General features: G+C 54.9%; 1 protein-coding gene across 1 annotated transcript in view; it reads right to left on the bottom strand.

Annotated features, from left to right (window-relative positions):
• Nucleotides 1-18,566, bottom strand: part of ABCC6 (ATP binding cassette subfamily C member 6) — a 53,233-nt gene extending 34,667 nt beyond the window's left edge. The window contains exons 1-9 of the mRNA XM_045286009.1: nt 18,228-18,566; nt 16,460-16,642; nt 13,938-14,063; nt 13,485-13,613; nt 11,528-11,653; nt 9,809-9,870; nt 7,564-7,686; nt 3,469-3,672; nt 2,537-2,714 (exon numbers count right to left, since the gene is read on the bottom strand). Of these exons, the coding sequence (XP_045141944.1) occupies nt 2,537-2,714; nt 3,469-3,672; nt 7,564-7,686; nt 9,809-9,870; nt 11,528-11,653; nt 13,485-13,613; nt 13,938-14,063; nt 16,460-16,642; nt 18,228-18,263 (1,167 nt within the window). The 5' untranslated portion in view covers nt 18,264-18,566. The remainder of the gene's footprint in view (nt 1-2,536; nt 2,715-3,468; nt 3,673-7,563; nt 7,687-9,808; nt 9,871-11,527; nt 11,654-13,484; nt 13,614-13,937; nt 14,064-16,459; nt 16,643-18,227) is intronic.
• Nucleotides 18,567-18,954: the final 388 nt, after the last annotated feature.

Genomic DNA, 18,954 nt, shown 5'->3' with positions numbered 1-18,954 from the left:
GGAGCAATTATACGAATTCGTAAAAGAAAGACCAGGCTTAGCAAAACTACTCAAGGAAATCCTGTGGGTAGACCAAGCAACCACAGCAGACATTAACTGGGCTCGCCACCAGGACGACACTGCCTTGAAGTCAGCTCAGCCACCACAGTGAATAAGGTAAAACACGCTTCCAAGACGGCGCCAAAGCTATCGCTCCACATGATCATTAAGTAAGAGGAGGAACTGATGTGGCTACAAAGCATTCTAACGGAGAGCACGGCAGGGCGAGCTCAAGAGACAGCAGACTGTGTCAGCTCTGGGAAGAAATCAGTACTCGGGTAACCTTAAGGAACATGCATAAGCTTCCTCAAAATAAAAAAGGGGGAGCTCACAAAGACCGAGTGAACAGTAGAACAACAACAAAGGGGTCAAAAAAAGACCAGAAGAACCACAAACAAAACAAACTCAGTACAATATCACCCCTCCAAAAAACCCGGCAAAACGACAGCAGTAAATTCATAGCTATCGAATAACAACACTGAACGTACATCGAGCCAGCACACCAGGCAAGAGACTGCGGCCCGCAGAATGGACACGAACCTGGCCCGTCCCTGACTCCTGACAAGAAACACACCTCAGACACCAAGACAGAAGCAGTCTAAAAATCACCGCGGGAACGAACGACAGCAAGCGAATGACCGTTTTAAAACGGAGCATGCTGCTACTTCTCTTTGATAGAATGGGCTTCTGTTAGGCTAGGCTGTGTCGCTAGAGAAACCAGCCCACTCATCTATGTACAAGAAAGGCTTTTATACTAAGAAGCAACTTTACATCCGGAGGCATGCCGGTCCAATCCAACTCGAGTCCACAGACCTGCTGCGAGCGGAGCCTCTTTCCGACCCACGGAGCCGCCGGGCCCACGGACAGAGACGTGAAGCACCATCAGGGAGACCCTCTAACACAGCTTCATCCAGCACCGGGGGCCCTGGTGGGGCGCCGGTAAGTACTTGGCTGCTCACGGATAGGTCAGCAGTTTGGATCCCCTGGCAGCTCCACGGGAGAAAGAGGAGGCCGCCTGCCTCCGTGAACATTACAGGCTCGGACACGCTGTGGGGCAGTTCTGCTCTGTCCTACGAGCTTGCTGCGTCCGAGTCAACTCAATGGTGGTGGGTTTTGTGGATGATCCGATGCAGGCCCCCCGGGTGGCAGAGCAACTGGCTGCTAACCGGGCTGTCCATGGTTGGCACCCGGCAGGAGGAAATGGGGCGGTCCTCTGCGGTCACAATCACAGTTCTTCTCTGTCTCAATGGACCGGGTGGGAATTGCTCACTGCTGACGGACGCACAGTGACCCTATACAGCCAGGGAAGAACGACTCCCACGGGCTTCCAAGACCAACTCTTCACAGGAGTGGCAAGCCTCACCATTCTTCTGAGAAGCCACGGAGCCACTGGTGGTTTCCACCCTGTGCCAGCCTGACCCCGCCAGGGCTCTCAATGCAACGCCAAGGGGCATCGCAAAAATTCGTTCTTTCGAGGGAGTTGTGCAAGGTGCAGAGGTGGAGCTGCACGTCTGACCTCATCCAGGGAGGGAGGGGATCAGAAGGGCAGGGTCCCCCAGGAGGTCTTCCTCCAAGACTCCACAACACACACAGAGCAGAGGTGGAGCGCAGCTCCTGCCGGCTGCCTCCCCTCCCCCAGGAGACCGCTCAGGAGGGAGAGAATGAGTCTCACGGAATGGTCCTGGCTCTGCCCCGACTAAAGTGCATCAGACCTCTCCCCAAACCCCCTGCCAGCGAGTAGATGCCGACTCATGACAGCCCAACAGGGTAGAGAATGCCCCTGGAGGGTGCCCACGGCTGTCATCTTTACAAAAGCAGACGGTCTCACCTTCCTCCTGTAGAACAGCTGGTGGCTTCGAACCACCCACCTCTGAGGTCGTGCCCCTGCTGCTTAACCCCCCACGCCACCCGGGTTCCTTTTCAGAGCCCACAGCAACCCATCGTTTCTGAGGTGACTTTGTGGGCTTTGCTTCCAAGGACCTGGAAGCCCCAGAGCCAGGGTCGCTGGCAGGTCTCCTGGTCCAGACTCGGGTCATTGGCACTGTGGGCCACACTGACACCTGGCTGACAGCCCACCTTTCTGGGGCTCCACACACATCCCTAGCTACCCTTCATCCTCACGCAGCTACCGCAGCAGCTAGTTAGGCCCAGGGGGGCAGGACGGTGGTGAGAAGGGAGTTCTGGCATGGGAAGAGCAGGCGCGAAGGCTCTGTGGTGGTGGTGTGCTGGGGGGTGGGGACTGAAGGGAAAAGTGGTCGTGGGCTCCGATGAGTATGTGATGGGTGGAAGCCAGAGATGCCCCAGGGGTCTGATCAAGCAAGGTCTTCCGCAAACAACTAAGAGGTTGAATGGGAGGTGAGTGATGAGCTTGAATTCCAAGTGGGTTCTCAGCCACTGAGGTAACAGCCTTGCCCTTCCAAGCTGGCACTCTGTCTGCAAACAGCGATGAGGGGGTGAGGTGGGAGGGAAGGCTGAGCTCTGCTCTTTGGGGGCTCACCTTTCTGTTCACCAGCCCGATGATGGCCGCCCGCAGCCGCATCTGCAGGAGCTTCAGCCTATACACGTGCTGCTGCTCAAACAGAGTTTGCAGGCAGGCACAGAGGAACATCAGCACCACCAGGAGGTAGCCCTTCCAGACGGGTGCCTTGGGGTCCCCAATGAACTCCAGGAACAGGCTGGGGGGAGGGCAAGGAAGACGGTACAGCTGGTAAGAGGTTCCCTTACTGAAGCCTGCCCTTGTGTGGAGGGTCCGTGTGGGAGACCGTTGGCTAACATGGCTTCAAGGACACACCCCCCCTCCCCTGCATATCCCCTTTCAATATGACTTTGCAGCTCCTCATACTAAGAGGTGGAGTTTCTGTTCCTCACCCCTCCAATCTGGGCTGCTTGGCCAGACCAGCTGAGGCCAACAGAATCTAGTAGAAGTGACAATGTGCCAGGTGCAAGCCTAGGCCGAAGAGAGCGAGCAGCGTTGACTCCATCGCTTAATGCCCTGCCAAGCCAACGTTGCAACAGGCTTAAGCTGAGCCAGGTGCGAAGGGGGCCTCGGAAAAAGCCAGGCTCCAGCCAACCCAGCTGCCCACTGACCTAAGGGTGGGCACAGCCAGGGCCAGAAGAACAGTGCAGCAGAGCCCAGCCCAGATGCTGTCCCAGGTCATCGTAGGTGAACAACGACATAAACGTGTGTTGTCTGAAGCTTCGGACCTTGGGGGTTGTTTGTCACCCAGGGTAAGCGGACCGATGCAATCAGGCCGGAGGCAACCCATTTCATTTCCCCCTCCCTCTGGATGCTTCCCACCCCCTCCCGCTGGTGCCCTCTGCTTAGAGGCTCTGAAGACAGAGAGCCGGTGGAGGGCACAAGCAGAGCTGAAGCCTGGTCTCTTTGAAGGGGCAGCTGGCCTTAGCAGGACCCCCAAGGTCTGAACCCACCTGAGGAGCTTGGGTACGGTGAACCTGAAGATGTCACCAATGAGCAGGCTGAGGGTGCCCAGGAGGAAGGCAGAGCGGTACACACGCCACATGGCAGCCAGCAGGGGGCCCCTCTTGCTCCCTTCTTCCTGGAGGAAGGCCTCTGCCTCCTGGGCCTCTGCCCTGCTGCCTCCTTTCCATCTAAATGCCGCCGCCTGGGTGTACCTTAAGGAAAGGAGAGACCAGTCTATGTACCCTCGCTGGTGGCAGCTGCCTGACAGCAGTAGGACCAGACAGTCAGGGTCCCTTTCCCAGCCAAGGGGATGGGTGTGCATGCCTGGAACCAGCCTTGCTCCCCACCCCATTCTTCTTATCAGAGGAAACCCGTTGTGTCATCTCGTTTTTTTTTAACCGCGGTGACAATCCACGTAGCAGCACACTCAAGCACACAGCCACATGGGTTACTGCTTTCTGTAGGTGGTGCCACCTTTGTTTTGTTTCCCCAAGATGTTCTCCTACCGCTCACAGAAACGCAAATGCTCCCCCAGCAAAACATTCTCCTTTTAGCCACCTTGCGCCTTTGGCACACACACAGAACCAAATTTATTGTCACGGGGTCCTACGCAACCCCATAGGACAGAGTAGAACTGCCCCATAAGGTTTCTGAGACTGTCAACCTTTCTGGGGGCAGACAGCGTCGTTGTGAGTGGCTGGTGGGTTCCAGTTAGCAGCCCTTTTGGTCCCCAGCAGAGTGCTTTAGCCTCTGCGCCTCCACAGCTCGGAACCAGGAATGATCTTCGGTTTCTGTATAGTTGCGTATTCATGGCTGAGGACCAGCCTGCCAGGGGCTATGAGCTGAGGTGACTACAGGTCAGAAGTATGAGCCTGTTCCGGCAAATATGTGCTGACTCCCAACCCCTGAAACTGTGGATGGACTTGGGAACGGGGCTTCTTTGTTCTGTGTTCTGAGAAACATGTCGATGCATTGTGGGTCCTAAATCTAATCACTTCCACGTTATAAGCATCTGAGAAGAGAGCACAGAGTTGGGGCATGGTGGAGAGGGGGTGGTGGGTGCCATGGTGCCCTGTGGGTTGGGGTGGTGCTGTCACCCCTCTCTGGGTCCCTCCCAATTCTGACACCCAATGGCGCTGGGCAGGCACTGCAGTTAGCCCTTTCCTGGAGCGTTTTAGCTCCTCTAGATCTCCTTGTCACTAGACTTCACCAAACTGAAGAAGACACTGGGGGTCCGAGAGGTGGGGATAGCTGCCACACAGTGAGCGGCAGAGCAGGGACTGGAGCTCAGGGAAGCCCTCTCCATTGGTCTCTGGCCTCACACATTCAAAGGACCAGAGAGTAAGAGTATGGCAGGTATTAGTGGGAGTGGACGAGGGGGTGGAATACAAAAAGTGGGTGAGGACTAGCGGAGATGACAAGCACAGGTCCCGTCCAATGGGGTAACCTCCATCCAGATCCTGCCTCCTGTTGCCAAGCAGGGAGGAGGGCCAGCACTGCCGGATCTGGTTCAAGTCAGAAACCTCAGTGATTTTTTTAGTTTGTTTGTTTTTAGGTGAAATCTCCCAACTTCGAAATGTTGACAACTTACTAAATCCCAATAATCACAGTAAACCACCCAGGTGGACCAAACAGACCTCATGGACCTGATTTGGCCAGCAGGTGGTTGGCCCGTGGTCTCTCCAATGCCCAGCCGCCCTCTCCCTTCCCCTCGGGGGTTGTAACATTTCTCAGAAAGAAAACCAAAGTCCTCCCTGTGTGTGGTCAGCCCGCCGGGAAAGTGGCCGACAGGGTGGCCCTTGGCCTCATTTTGCCTTTCACCCTCATTTCCTCCCACCGACTCTCTGTGGGAGCCTCAGCCACGTTCTGGAGGGTGCTTCTGTCTGTCTGTCCCCACGTTACACCCACGCCCAGCTCACCGCCGCCACTGCGTCCACGGCTCTAACTCTCGGGCTGGCCAGAGGGGTCAGCAGCTGGGCGCAAGGTGCCCGAGCCCCCGGCTGAGTTTGGGATGAATTTCGCCTCTGGGAATCGTGGACGCTGCTAGCGGAAGCTGCTGTTTCGGTTTGCTGACGTCACTTCCCTCCTTTGACAACAGCGCCCCCTTCCTTCGGGGATCCGTCCTTCGTCCTAGCTCATGTGGCCCGCCAATCGTGTGGCGGGTGCTCCTGCCTCCAGCCATCTGATTGGCTCCTGAAGGCGTAGGACTCAAGCCAGACCAATCACAACCCTTCCCTGGGATTTTCTAGGTAGCTGCTCCCAGAACGTTGTGCCACCTTCTCTCTTACTTTTTCCATCTAACGTCTGGGATCCAGGTATCCGGAACACGCACATCAAAATCCTAGTGTGTGCAGAAGAACCTCGGAACTCTTCTTCCTACAGAGCTAAGGGATTGTTCAGTCCCCTGAAACACAGGTCCAGTGAGGTCAAGCGGTCCAGGGTCATTCCCTACTCTCTGGCAGGACAGCATTTAACCAGAGACTTACCTGGTCGACCTTGAAGGCTCCTTTCTCTAGACTGATGGCTCTCACAGTGGGCCCTCAGACACCGAGGAGCCCATCGAGATGGTCAGTGTGCCAGAGGGCAAGATGAGAGATTTTGTCTGACCTCCTGGTTGGGTAAGTTGTGCCTGGGTTTTAATAGCTCACAAGCAAAGACCCGAGATCCCAAAATTGTTCTCCATTTGCCTGGGACAGCAGAGGCAGAAGGACTACGGGCTTCACATTGTCCTTTGACTAGAAATTCTCTGGTCCATTAGCACGAGGCCAGAAGAAATGGTGGCGAGCCGCTATCATTACTGAATGTTTTCGTGAAGGACCCTATAGATGGCTCCTGATCAAAAGGAGGCAAAGTGTGGAATAGGAATTCAAACTCACATGGAAACCAGAGTTCCTGGTTCTTTTGAGACTGGGGGAAGCCCTGAATCAGATGCCCATAAATAATCTTTAAACCTTGAGCCCAAACAATCCCACAAAGCCATCGTCAAATCATCATTTAGTCTAAAAGATAATGGGTGCTTGCCTCAAGTCTAGCGCTCTTGTAAAGCGTTAGCTATGTGAGTGCCCACTGGTAACAGTTATTCCAAAGTGCAGGTGAGCATGTTGAGGGGTCTCTATGGTCTAAGTGGGTGGTGATGCCACGCTCTTGGTGTAGACAGTTTGGAGTCTCTAACCCATGTCACTGAACTGTTCATGTAGAAATTGTGAGTGGATCTATGTTTGGTTGTGTATAGGCCCACCCAGAGTAAATAACACGTTAGTTTTAAAAAGGAACTGAAATATCATTTGTAAAAATGGTAGAAAGACAAAACAAAAGAATGAACAGAGTTTCCAGAGCCCTAGAAAGAGGGTGCAAACCTCAGAATAACTAGCACACTGAGCTCTCTGCCCGCCAGGAATATGCTGGGTCCTTTCCTATGAATTGTCTTTTTTTTTTTTTTCCACATCCCATAGACAATGAGACAGAGCTCATGACATTCCCCCTGGACGGATGAGAAAGCCAAGAATAGTTATAGGCTGCAAGTTACATACCACCCAATTCCCCACCCCCAATCTTAAAATACCCCTCTGTCTCCTGCCCGAAGGATCCCTAGTGGTGGAGTGGGTTAGTGGGAGAAATATGAGCCTTTTTGCTCCTGTAAAGATTACAAGTCTCAGAAACCCAAAGGGGCAGGTCTACGCTGTCAGAATTGACCCCATGACAGCGGGTCTTCAGTTGGGTCTCCTGTCCGTCACCTACCAGCATGGCTTCCTCCTGACGCTTTAAGAAAACTCGCTGCCATGGTGTGGATGCCCTCTAGGGCAGGGTCAAACTGCCCCTGTGGGTTTCTGGGACGGTAACTGTAACTCCTGACAGGAGCACAGTGCCTCCATTTCCTCCTGTGGAGCAGCTGGGGGGTTTTGAATGGCTGACCTTGTGGGCAGCAGCCCAGCTAGTAATCACCACCGGGAATCCTGTCCTTAAAGACTGTGAACAGAGCTGTATGTGGAACCGGCCCTGGGGGGCTGCTGAGTGGGCAGGGGCATGCAGAGGAGGGCTGGGGGTGAAGTGGGGACCAGATGGGGCTCCAACACCGGGCTGAGCCCTGACTGCCACGTGCTCACCTGGCCCTGCTCCTTGTCCATGCCCTTTCGAGCTGGGAAACAAGTTCTTCTGAGGAGTTTTCTTTTCCAAGTGCCCAGAGATCTTTGGGTTCCAGTGGCTTCTTATAACCTCTCCAGACCAGCCTGTAAAAGAGGGTCATCAGGGGCAGGAAGCCCCTCTTCCATCTGCTCCTCCCCACCCGCACAAAGTCCTCTCTGTAGCTATGTGGCCCCGGGCCAGTCTCTTCTCTCTGCACCTCTGCTGTCCCCTCAATGAAATGAAAGCTGACACATGAAGACACTTCCCAGCTTACAGGAGCCCGGGTGGTGTCGTGGTTATGGGTTGGGCTGCTAATTGCAAGGCCAGCAGTTCAAAACCATCAACTGCTCTAAGGGGAAAAGATGAGGCTTTCTAGTCCCATAAATAGTACTAGTCTTGGAAATCCACCTGGGCCATTCCACGCTGCTCTGTGGAGTTGCTAGGAGCCAGGAGTGGACTTGATGGGCTGGGAGTGGGTCTCGGTTTACAAGGAAGCCAGGCACAGGAGTGGGGTGGGAGTCAGGCCCTCAGCTGCTCACTGGAAGGTCTCAATGGTTTGAACCCACCAGCCTCTCAGTGGGAGAGAGAGAGGTCAGCCTAGGAAGCCTGGCGGGGACGTCTCAGTCTGTCCTACGCATTCAACAGGAGTCAAATCAGCTCAACAGCAGGAGGTTTGGGTTTCCTCCGTTTACCAAGATCACTGTAGTTCATCCTCACGTGAGCCCGGAGTGTTCGCCTTCATCTTACTGTGAGTGGCCATTGGGAGCCACTGAGTTGGGACAAAGTAAGGACACCCCACCCGGTCCCGCACCATCCTTGGCGTTGTCCTTATGTTTGAGTCCCTTGTTGCAGCTCAGCTCATACATGAGGGGGACACAGGCTCAGAGTGACTGGGGTCTAAGGTGCAACTATTGGCCTTGCCCCGTCCCGATGAAAGGAGAGTGGAGAAAACCGAAGATGTAATGGACAAGTGGACGACATGACCATCAGTCTCCACAACTCTGAGACCCGAAGAACTAGAGGGGGCCTACCTCCCATGACCAGCTCCTCTGAAAGGGGTCACATGAGAAGGTTCTGGAGAGATACTGGCAGAACCTGGCCTTCAGCTACCTTTCTGGCCTGGAGCTGAACTCATCCCCTTGGCACCAATTCCAGGTCAATAATAACAGGTCTATAAGGGGAGATGATGACATTAGGGGGGTGTACACACCTTAGAATAATCAAGATTTAAGATTTAAAGGGCAGCCTTTATCCAAGGACCCAGTCCAGAAGGTGTGGTAGTTACATCATCTGATGTCAGTTTGGGATTTGAGAGGATTAAGACTGAAGGGGTGGAGTCTAGTCTGTCAATCAGGTCACAGCCAATGAGGCCTCTGTGTGGGCATGGCCTTCTCCTGAGAATTCTGGGAACTCCTGTATTTCCTCTAGGAGGCAGGAGACACACTCTCTCTTGGCTGACCCCCTTGGAGATATTCTACTGACAAGACACATGGCACTACCTGATAGACTTCATGCCCTGGGAACTGGAGAAGTCACATGGACCTACCCTGATGCAGCCCTGAGTGCTGGAGAAGCCACATGGAGACCCCTGCCACCGCTGAGATGCTTACAATGCCACTGGATCCACAAGACTTCCCACCACTGGCCTGTGACCTTCCTATTGTTGCATGTGTTTCATGAGTCTGAAGAGGACTTTATAGATTGGAATCAGCCAGATGGGCCAATACTGCACTTATGAACTTGATCTGGACTGGGCTGGGATGTTTTCTCAATATTCAATTACTCTTGTATTCAATTGAACCTCTTTCTCACATCCATATGCGTGTTTATGAATTTGTCCCTCTAGTCTACCTGGCCTAACACAGAAGGGTTAGGAAAGAAGGGGGAATGTGAACAGGAGAGATGAGGAGAAGCGGGGGGTGTGAGGGTGCATCATGAGGATCACAACGAATGACGAGAAGCAGATTTGTACCAATTGTTGTATGGAAAACGGATCTTTGCTGCACACCTTCGCTCAACCCACGATCAAAACTTCCCAGAGCAAAACAACAAAGGACAGGCTCAGCGGTTACACAAAGGTGAGTGGCGATGCCTGGCCAACCTCAGTCAGTTTGGGGGCATCTCTGGATGGGGCTGGGGAGAGCTGTGTCGAGGAAGGCAGGCAGCAGGCCCAGGTGGATGTGGACACATTCTAGCCCCAGCCCTACCACTGCAGCACTTACTTACCCAGAAACCCACCAGAACATGACCCTGGAGGGGAAGGAGGCCCCCGCCTCTGGACATGGATTCTGGAAAAGAACAAGATCAAGGACAGGGAAGAGGGGGAGGCCTGGGTCTCCCATTCCAAGGTTAGCGTGTGGCCGGGGGAACAAAAGGTATGGAAAGAGGATGTATGAGCTATAAGCTTATCATCCAAAAGGCACATGGAAGTGCTCTGAGCGGCACACCATGGGATTGAGACTTCCTGGCAGGGAGGGCCAATAGGGATGGGGTCACGGGGCTGACAGTGTCCACAGGTCAGAACTAAGTACCGAGACCAACTATGTTAATACTGGGGCCGAGACACCATCCAAGGAAGGGTCACCGGCAACAGAGCCAACACCATGGCCAACGCCCCAGCGCGTGCCACGTGGTGAGCTCTGCTGTGGTGGTGTCTCCGCTGTCCTCAGGGCCTGCCCTGTGTGTTCAAAGGGTCACGAGGGCCGCCACTTCCCCCCCTCTGCCCCCCAGCCCGTTACCCATGTTTTAGGGGACAAAGGAGGCCCCGCCTCTCAAATATAATTTAACGAGAATCTTTATGAAGTTTCAAAAGAGGAAAAGACAAGATGAAGGTGCATCTTCCGGAGGAGGGAGACCCTTAGCACCAGGTCGTAATGGTGTCCAAGGGCTTATAGCGGGAGGGCAGCGGAGGGCAGAGGACACAGCCATCTAGGCAGGATGGGTAGCAGTTCAACATGTGCGACCAGGATTGGGACACGGTGCCAGAGGAAAAGCTGAAGCTCGACTCAATGCCGTGCAGAGGGGCTTACAAGACCGGTCCAGGGCCTTCTGATCAAGACCGTCAGGGTATGACTCATGACGGGAGGACCCAATGGGGCAGTCTTTATCAAAGGCACAGCCAGGCAAGCCCTGGCTTGAGGGTGCCCCTCATTGGTCTAGTGATGGGGGGCTGTGGGAACCCCCCATGCAGTCTGCATGGGGGCAAGCCTGTTTACGTTCCAGGTGGGTAGTCAGGAGGCGTTCAATGGAGGCTTGGTCTGCAAGTGGATTTTACCTGCAGCCCTTGTAAATCTGGTGTTCAGAATTTAAGCTTTACCGCATCTGTTCTGAAACTTAGCTGACATCCATCATCCTAAAACAGACGGCCAATGAGGACTTTGATTTGATGGCTTGAACGGTCAGGATCTCAGCAGGGGGAGCTTCTTCAGAAGGCCTCTCCTCGTTCCTCAGACTAGTTCAGGGTTACCTGTTGTTCCTCTCTGGACTGTGAATTCGCCTTCAGGGCACTCACCTCAGGTGTGTCATTGTGGGGTCAAGGGCGGCCTGCAGCAGCACGAGGCCAGGGACCCTATCTGCTTCTTCTTCACAGGACCCTCAGCACCTAGCTGAGGGGTGGAGCAGGAGCGGGGAAACTGGCTCCAGGGCCAAATCCAGCCCACTGCCTGTTTTTACAGCAAAGTTCTCTTGGCGAGCAGGCACGCTATTTATTTACACATCGCCAAGGGCACCGGGTGCCACGGCAGAGTGGAGCCTTTGTGATAAGAGCTGTTGGGCCTGCCCGGTCCACTATGTGGGAACAGGGGGCTGGCCCTTGATGCAGAGCAGCTATTCAATACCCACTGTGCTAAAAGGATGGACTGGATTCGAAATTCAAGTTCAGATCCCTTTGGTCACCCTTGGAATAGGAGCCGGGGGAGGTGCCGGGCTGGAGATCTGGAGACTCACAGTTTGCGGGGGGTCTTTAGGAAAGAAAGGGGGTTGATCCGCCAGGCAGGACAGCACAAACTGCACCAGGACTAGCGTCAAACCCAGGTAGGTGGACAGGTGGCGGAAGGGGTCCTTCTGGAAGCCCTGTGGGAGAAAAGGCAGGGGCTCTGCAGAATCGGCCTGCTGAGGCTCATCAGGAGAGGAGCTGGGAGAGGGCACCCACCAGGGGAGGAAATGTTAAGGCAGAAGAGGGGGGGTCTGCTGCTGGATCATGGCCACGGTGGGGTCTCTGGCTCTACAAACCCGTCTGCCGGCATTCTTGGCCATCTGGACTGACCAACCCACATGCTGTTTGTCCACATGGTCAGCTAAGGCCACGCCTGGGATTTGCCCAGAGATACCTGGACGTGCGTTGAAGGGACACTTGGCCTTTCTCCGTGTGCCACCAAGGAAGCCCTTCTTCCATTCCAGCCCTGCCCTAGGCTCCCAATCTCCATCCCACCGTGGCCAGTCGTCTCTGGTTTATGGACAAGGATGTGCTGGTCGGATGGAGCAATGACTCTGCTTTGGAGCATGTCCCAGGGTCCTTCCATGCACTGACCCATCAAGTCCTAGCCCCCAGCCCCACCCTGGGGCTTTATGCTCCTGTGCCCTATGGGGCACAGGAGGCTCACGGGGACCTGACCCCACTCCAAGGGCGGTAGGTGACCCAGGCTTTGCCCACAAGTAGATTCTAAATCCCTGGCAAATGCGATTGGCTTAGGAATGGACATAGGATATCACGCTGGCCAATAAGAGCTGGCACCATCAGGAGATCCTTCCACCAGGTGAGCTGCATCGGTAGAGCACACATCTGAAGCTACTCTTGCACCTTCTTGTGTCATCGGACAGTGAAACTGACAGAAAAGGTGAGCCAAGAGACAGAGAGAGCTGGCCACACAAGGCCTGGTGCCATTTCGACACGGGGATCCAGCTATGCCCCAAGATCCCCCTGGAGATCCCACACGTAGGCGCAAATAAAGGCCCTTATTCGTTCCTTTGCTTGGGCTACTGTGAACTAGGTGTTTGTCGCTTGAAACAATTGTACGGGAATCTGTGCCTGGGAGATGTGCGAAGGGAGGCAGTGAGTGTGTATTTGGTGCGGTTGTGACGATGACTGGGTGTGCCTGTACATGTGAAAAATGTGCAAGATGATGGGACCTTGTGATAGTTCACTGTGTGTGTCAACTTGGCTCGGCTCTGGTGCCTGGCGCTTGGCCAAACACTAGTCTAGATGTTGCTGTGAAAGTACTTCGATAGGAGTCACATTGACACTCAGTTGACTTTTGGCAAAGTTGATGACCTTCCGTGTGTGCGGGACTCTCATCCAGCCAGCTGAAGCCTTGTAGAGCAAACCTAAGGTTTCTGCAGGGAGGATGCGGTCTCAAGACTGTAACCTAGACAACCTGGTACGGTAGCAATCAGAATTTTTCAGACCCCAAGAGTACAAGAAGTATTTCCTTAAAATCCCTCTCTCTCTTACTGCACGCGCACATCTCCAGCATCCCCATGTGGTGTAAACAGTTACACTTGCCAACTCACTGAAGACTTGCCCGTTTTGAACCCCCTCAGAGGCACCTTGGCACCTAGGCCTGGGGAACCTACTTTCAAAAGGTCTGAATTCCTGAAAACCCTTCGTGGGGAGCTCCGTTCTCAGCAGAAACACACACAGGGCTGCCAGAGATGGATTCCATTGGTTGACCTTGGACTCGGCTTTGGGCTTGATACACAGCTCCTGCTGCCTGGATCTCTGGAGAACCTTGGTCAATTCATGCAGTTATAGGCGAGGGAGTACCCTGGCGAGTCCCAGCGTGAAGGAGACTATAGTGTGTATGTAGAGAATAAATTGTGTGTGGGAAGAAAGGGAGAGGTGGCAGGACCCGAGGCCTGAACCCACCATCTTGGCTGCCCCAGGTGGCCTAGGCTCCCCACTTACCCCTCGCAAGGCCTGCTGGGCCACACTCAGGACCAACGAGAGGCAGCAGAGCAGCCAGTACCCGAACAGCACCCCAGAAGCCTGGACCCCCTTCTTCCTCTCCACGTGCATAATGAACAGGGCAAAACTCTGGACAAGAGAGCCAGGGGTGAGCCTTCCCCCTCACCCTCCCTACCCACCTCTGCCAGGGTGGGAACGCAGCCCCCCAACTCCCGCCCCTGGGAAAGCCGGGCTCCAAAGCAGCGGTTCTCAACCTTCCTCATGTCGTGACCCTTTCACAGTTCCTCATGTGGTGGTGACCCCCCAACCATAAAATTATTTTCGTTGCTACTTCATCACGTCATTTCGCTACTGTTATGAATCGGGCGACCCCTGTGAAAGGGTCGTTCGACCCCCAAAGGGGTTGTGACCCACAGGATGAGAACCGCTGCTCTAGACGGAAGACGGCCTTACTGTGGTGGTGAGCCAGACAGTGGGGTGAATTAGGAATTCCGGGGCCTGGGGTGTTCCCTGCTGGATTTTCCAAAGTGAGGCAGCCACACTGGAGACCCCCAGGACTATCAGGATGGAGCCGAGCCCCTGTGGAGAGAGGCTCAGGTAAGACAGCTGCGTACAAAGGCAGGTGGTGGCAGTTTGTGGGCGGGGCCCCAGGTGAGGAAAGCCTCAGAAATGCACCCAAGAGCTTATTTCAGGCAGAGCCAGGGCCCTTGCCAACTCATTGGCTCCCAAGATGCAGGAGAGCCTCAGTGGGCCTGGGCGAGGCGGCTGCAGGCATGAGAATCAGCCTGAGACGAAGCTACTCAGAGTGAAAGGTCGGTCACTCCTTTCCAGTCAGGAGCAAGTCTCCTTGGGACTAGTAGCCTTTAAATGCCTCTTGGAAATTCTGATCTTTCTTCTGAATGAAAAAGGGCGTGGAGGGGAGAGAGAAACCCTGCTGGGGGTGGGGGAGTAAAGCCAGAGCAAGGTGAGAACTAGACCAAAGCCACAGTCATGAGTCAATCCGGGCTCCCGGCAACCCTACCGAGGATTTGTGAGGCTGTAAATCTTTACGGGACCAGAGAGCCTCAACTTTCTCTCAAGAGACTGCTGGTGGATTTGAACCGATCGCAGACCTTTCGGTTAGCAGCCCGATGCCTAACTCACAGCGCCACTAGGGTTCCTTAGGCACCGGGCAGAACTGATCTTTTTCAAGTGTCAAAGCGTGCTGGTGGCACATTGGTTGAAGCCCTCGGCTGCTAACTGAAGATGTGGCCGTCCTGCTTCCTACAAGGCTGGTGACTTTGGAAACCCTGAGGGGACAATTCTACTCTGTCCTGTAGGGCCTGCTGTGAGTCAGAATGGCCTGTCTCTGGGTTAAGTACTTGGCTACTAAACGGAAAGGCTGACAGTTCAAATCCTCCCAGAGGTGCCTCGAGAGAAAAGCCTGGTTCCAGCCTTGACAAGCCCCGGGAGGACAGTTCTAATCAGACACACGAGAGGTCACCGAGGGTCCTGGTCAATGTCAGTGTCAACTGGCTTATTTGTTTTTCCGGAGAGTTTAAAGCAGGAATTGCCAACTGCCACCCACTGACCCCATCTGGCCAGTCACCTGCTTCTGTATGAACTGTGGGCCAAGGACAGTGGTGACTTTTAACAAACAGTGGTGGGGGGGGCACTAAAAACAAAGCTAGAGATGTCAAGGAGCTCTGGTGGCACAGTGGGTTATGTGCTGGGCTGCTAACTGCAAAGTTAGCAGTTTGAAGCCACCAGCCCGCTCCGCAGGAGAAAGTGAGGCTTTCTACTGCCCACAGAGAGTTACAGTCTCATAAACCTACGGGGGCCAGTTCTACTCTGTCTTTTAGGGTCACTAAGAGCAGACAATGGACTGGAGGGCAGGGAGGTTGGCTTTGGTTAGATAATGTGTCAGGACACGTGGAAATGGCATGACATTCCAGTTTCAGTGTCCCTAGGTGAAGTTTTATCGGCACAAAGCCACGCAGAGGTGAGTGCCCGCTGTTGAGAACTGCCGGCTCACTAGGTCTCAAATATCTACTCCCTAGCCCTGCAAGGAAGGCGCCCCCAAGGGCTCAGTGGTTCAGGTGGTCGGCTGCTGAACTTCCCAGGTCATGCTTTGACACCCCCCCACCCCCACCCCCCCCCCTGCCACTCGAGGGGAGAGAGATGTTTTCGAAAGGTTGCCAACCGCTTGGTAAGTGGTAGGTAATAAAGCAGGATAAACTGGGGTGTAGGAATGCATGGACGCCTGAGGAATGGCAGACCTTTGGAGAAGGGCCCGCACGAGGAGCAGGCTCCGGCTTAGGAGGCCCGGGACTTTCTAAGATGTTAACACAGATGGTAACACAGACACCCCGGGACTTCCCAAGATCTAACACAGACGTGTGTTGTGCTTGCGGAGTGCAGTCGAGAAGTCCATTCCGACTCATGTGAATGGCAGACCGGCTCCATCGCTTTCCTGGCTGCCATCCTCACGGGAGCCGGTGGCCGGCCGGTGGGTGGGTTTGCACCGGTGACTCTTTGGTTAGCAGCCAATGCTTCACCACTGTGGCACCAAAGTGCTCTTAAAGGACCCGTGGGACAATTTAAATCATAGTTCTGCAGCGTGCTGCTGGAGGGGAAGCATGAAACGAAACACCTAGTTGTTAAAAAGGTGTCAAAGGTTGACCCCAGGGCAACCTGCACACCACGTTGTGCAACCTAGGCGTGTGCACAGGCTGCATGTTGGGAGCTGCGAGCCACGCCGGCTTGTGTGCCTTGGGTACGGGCTGCATTTTCACAATCACCCAATCTGCCTGGGGGAGCTTTGCTCTATCACATATTCTCGGTCGTCCCTGGGGAATTGCTCTCTGGTTGGGTAACAGGGCCCCTTTGGGTCCCCACCCTGGCCTGCTCCTTGGCAGAAGGAGAATCTACTTTGGGTTTCCAGCCGTCCCATCTTTCCCACGGCCTGGCTACAAGGTCCCAGTGGTGACAACTACCATTTTGGTCTTGAAGAGAGGAGACATCCGGAGGTAGCCCCTGTCGTGGCGGTGGACGTAGACGAGGTAGATGGAACCGAGGATCCAGAGGTACATGGGGGGTACCCAGACCCCCAGTGTCCTCAGGAAGCAGAGGTTCAGCAGGGGAGCATTGGTGGGCTCGGGCTCCGTCTGGTTCCAGACCTGAGAGAATGGCAAGGGAGCTTTACAAAGTAGGTCACGTGCTCACCTGTCCAGGGGCCAGGCAACTTTTGGACGCTACGTATTCACACGGCAGTGTGCACTGAAGTAGATGCTGTTTTGATCCGAATTGTGCCTGTGAACCGTCTGAGGCCCAGAGAGGGGAAGTGACATGTTCAACGACACTCAGCTGGAAAGTGGGGGTGCTGGGATTTGACCCCAGGCAGTCGGACTCTGATGAATGGATCCTTATGCCAACTCTAGGAGGGAAGAGCTACTGTGCCCATTTCACAGACAAGCAAACTGAGGCACAGAAATGAGAACCACCGCTTTTGAGGACCATGCCAATAGGAGGTGGCAGAGCTGACTTCCCGGCAGGACCCTCTGGCTCCCAAACCTGCTCTCACAGGGCTAGATGGCTTTGTGCCTCCCCCTCGGGCTGGCCCTCTCTGCCCTGGGGTGCACTTGACCTTGAAGCATTCTCTCTGCACTGTCCTAAGCTGCCCCCTGCATTCACTCCTCTGGGCTTTGCCACTCACAAGGTGTGTGACTTTCAACCACCCTGTGCCTCCGTTTCCTTCTTTGCAAAAAAGGGAGTTAATGAGAATCCCACTGCAGTCAAGTTGATTCTAAGAGACAGAGTAGGACTGCTTCCTGGGGTTCCCGCGGCTGTCAATCTTTATGGAAGCAGACGGCCTCACCTTTCTCCAGCAGAGTAGCTGGGGGTGGGGGTGGGTGGGGAGGTGTTAGATGCTTCACCCACTGTGCCACCAGGGCTCCTTAGAGAGAGATAAGGTTTGTATTCAGTGGGCCAACCCAGAATAGCTGCTGGGCACAAAAAGCCCTCAATGGATACTTACTTGACTCTTAACCCTGAGGTTGGGTCATGCCTACCCAGAAGCACCTTGGAACCAAGGCCTGCCGAGCTGCCTCAGCAAGCCGCCAGAGCCTGACCCACAGGAGGCAACTGGACAGCAATGGATTTGGTTTGGGCTTATTGTAATTTATGTGCCCAGCTGGCCCCCCAACTCCTGTGAAGCAGATTCTCTTACTCTTCTCTTAGCTCCCCTCCACTCACAAGAGCCCTTTGCTTAGACCCTGGGATAGAGAGGAAGGAGTGTGGGTATGGGTGGGGGCAGTGGCCCTTGGGACAGAAGGGGTTCCCTGGGGGTGAGAGGGTGGGGGCTGGAGGGGAGACACTAGCTTTATGTAAATATGGGGTCGCTGCCCTTGGAAGAGGAGCCCTGATTACGCAGTGGGTTACCCTGGGGGCTGTTGACTGCAAGGTTGGCAGTTTGAAACGCACAGCCTCTCAGATCAGCCTTTCTACTCCCTCGAGAGTTACAGTCTCAGAAACCCGAAGGGGCCCAGTTCTACCCTCTCCTATGGCTTCGACTCAGTGGCAGTGTTTGGCTTGGTCTTTGAGTCCTTAGAAGCTCCTTAACCGGTGCTTGGCCAAAGGCCCTACCTCCTCTGTGATAGGGTGCGTTTGGTGCAAAGCGGTTGCCATGCTTTCCGGGCTGGGGATCCTCAGTCTCAGTGGCAGGGGTGGGGGGAGAAGGAGGGTGGGTGGGGTGGTGGCACTCACCCCAGGCCCTGTGCAGGGCTCACCAGGAACGGCCATCAGGCCCTGTCCTCCGTCTGTCCGTCGTCTGTCGACGGTCGGCCCCGAATGTCTGAATATGTTAATCCCTCGTCCTCGAACAGCCTCCGGGGCAGGGCTCCCCGCCCGGAAAGGGGCGGGGCCGGGTAGGCCCAGCTGGGATTATTCGAGTGAGGACCAAGAGACCCCGGGCAAGGTCCGGCCGTGCCGCCGGGGTGGGGCGAGTGCGCGTGAACTGGGGTGGAGTGGAGGCGGGGTGGGACGCCCTGGGAGGCCCCAGGAGGCACCTGGGAGCAAAGAAGACCTCCGGGCCTCCTTAAGCCCAGGGGTACTCTCCATTTCCTCCTCGCCTGGCAGCAAGTATCATCCCCCAAAGGTATCCGAGGAAGGAAGACGTTCATGTCAATCGGTTGCGCGGCAGGGAGCACTAGGCAGGAGAAGTCCTGGTTGCGATGGGTTCCTCTGAATCGGAATCGTCTTGGCTACCACGGGTCCTCTGGTCCAGAAAGCCAGGAAATCAGCTGGGTGAGCCAAGAACGGGACGCTGGCAGATAACACAATTCCTGGTTCCAACTCTCTGACAGCACTTGGCTGCGCGGCATAGAGCCAGGGCCTTTTCCTCCGTAAGCCCCACTTTTCCAGTCATGAAGCAGCCTCCCCCACCTCAATGGTCCCGTTCTGGCGAACGCAGACCACACAGACGCTTGCTGGT

This window comes from Echinops telfairi, unplaced genomic scaffold, assembly GCF_000313985.2.
Source record: "Echinops telfairi isolate 266 unplaced genomic scaffold, ASM31398v2 ScPeMD7_5;HRSCAF=22, whole genome shotgun sequence".
In the NCBI taxonomy this organism is placed as follows: Eukaryota; Metazoa; Chordata; class Mammalia; order Afrosoricida; family Tenrecidae; genus Echinops; species Echinops telfairi.
This window is presented reverse-complemented; position numbering and strand designations above follow the sequence as displayed.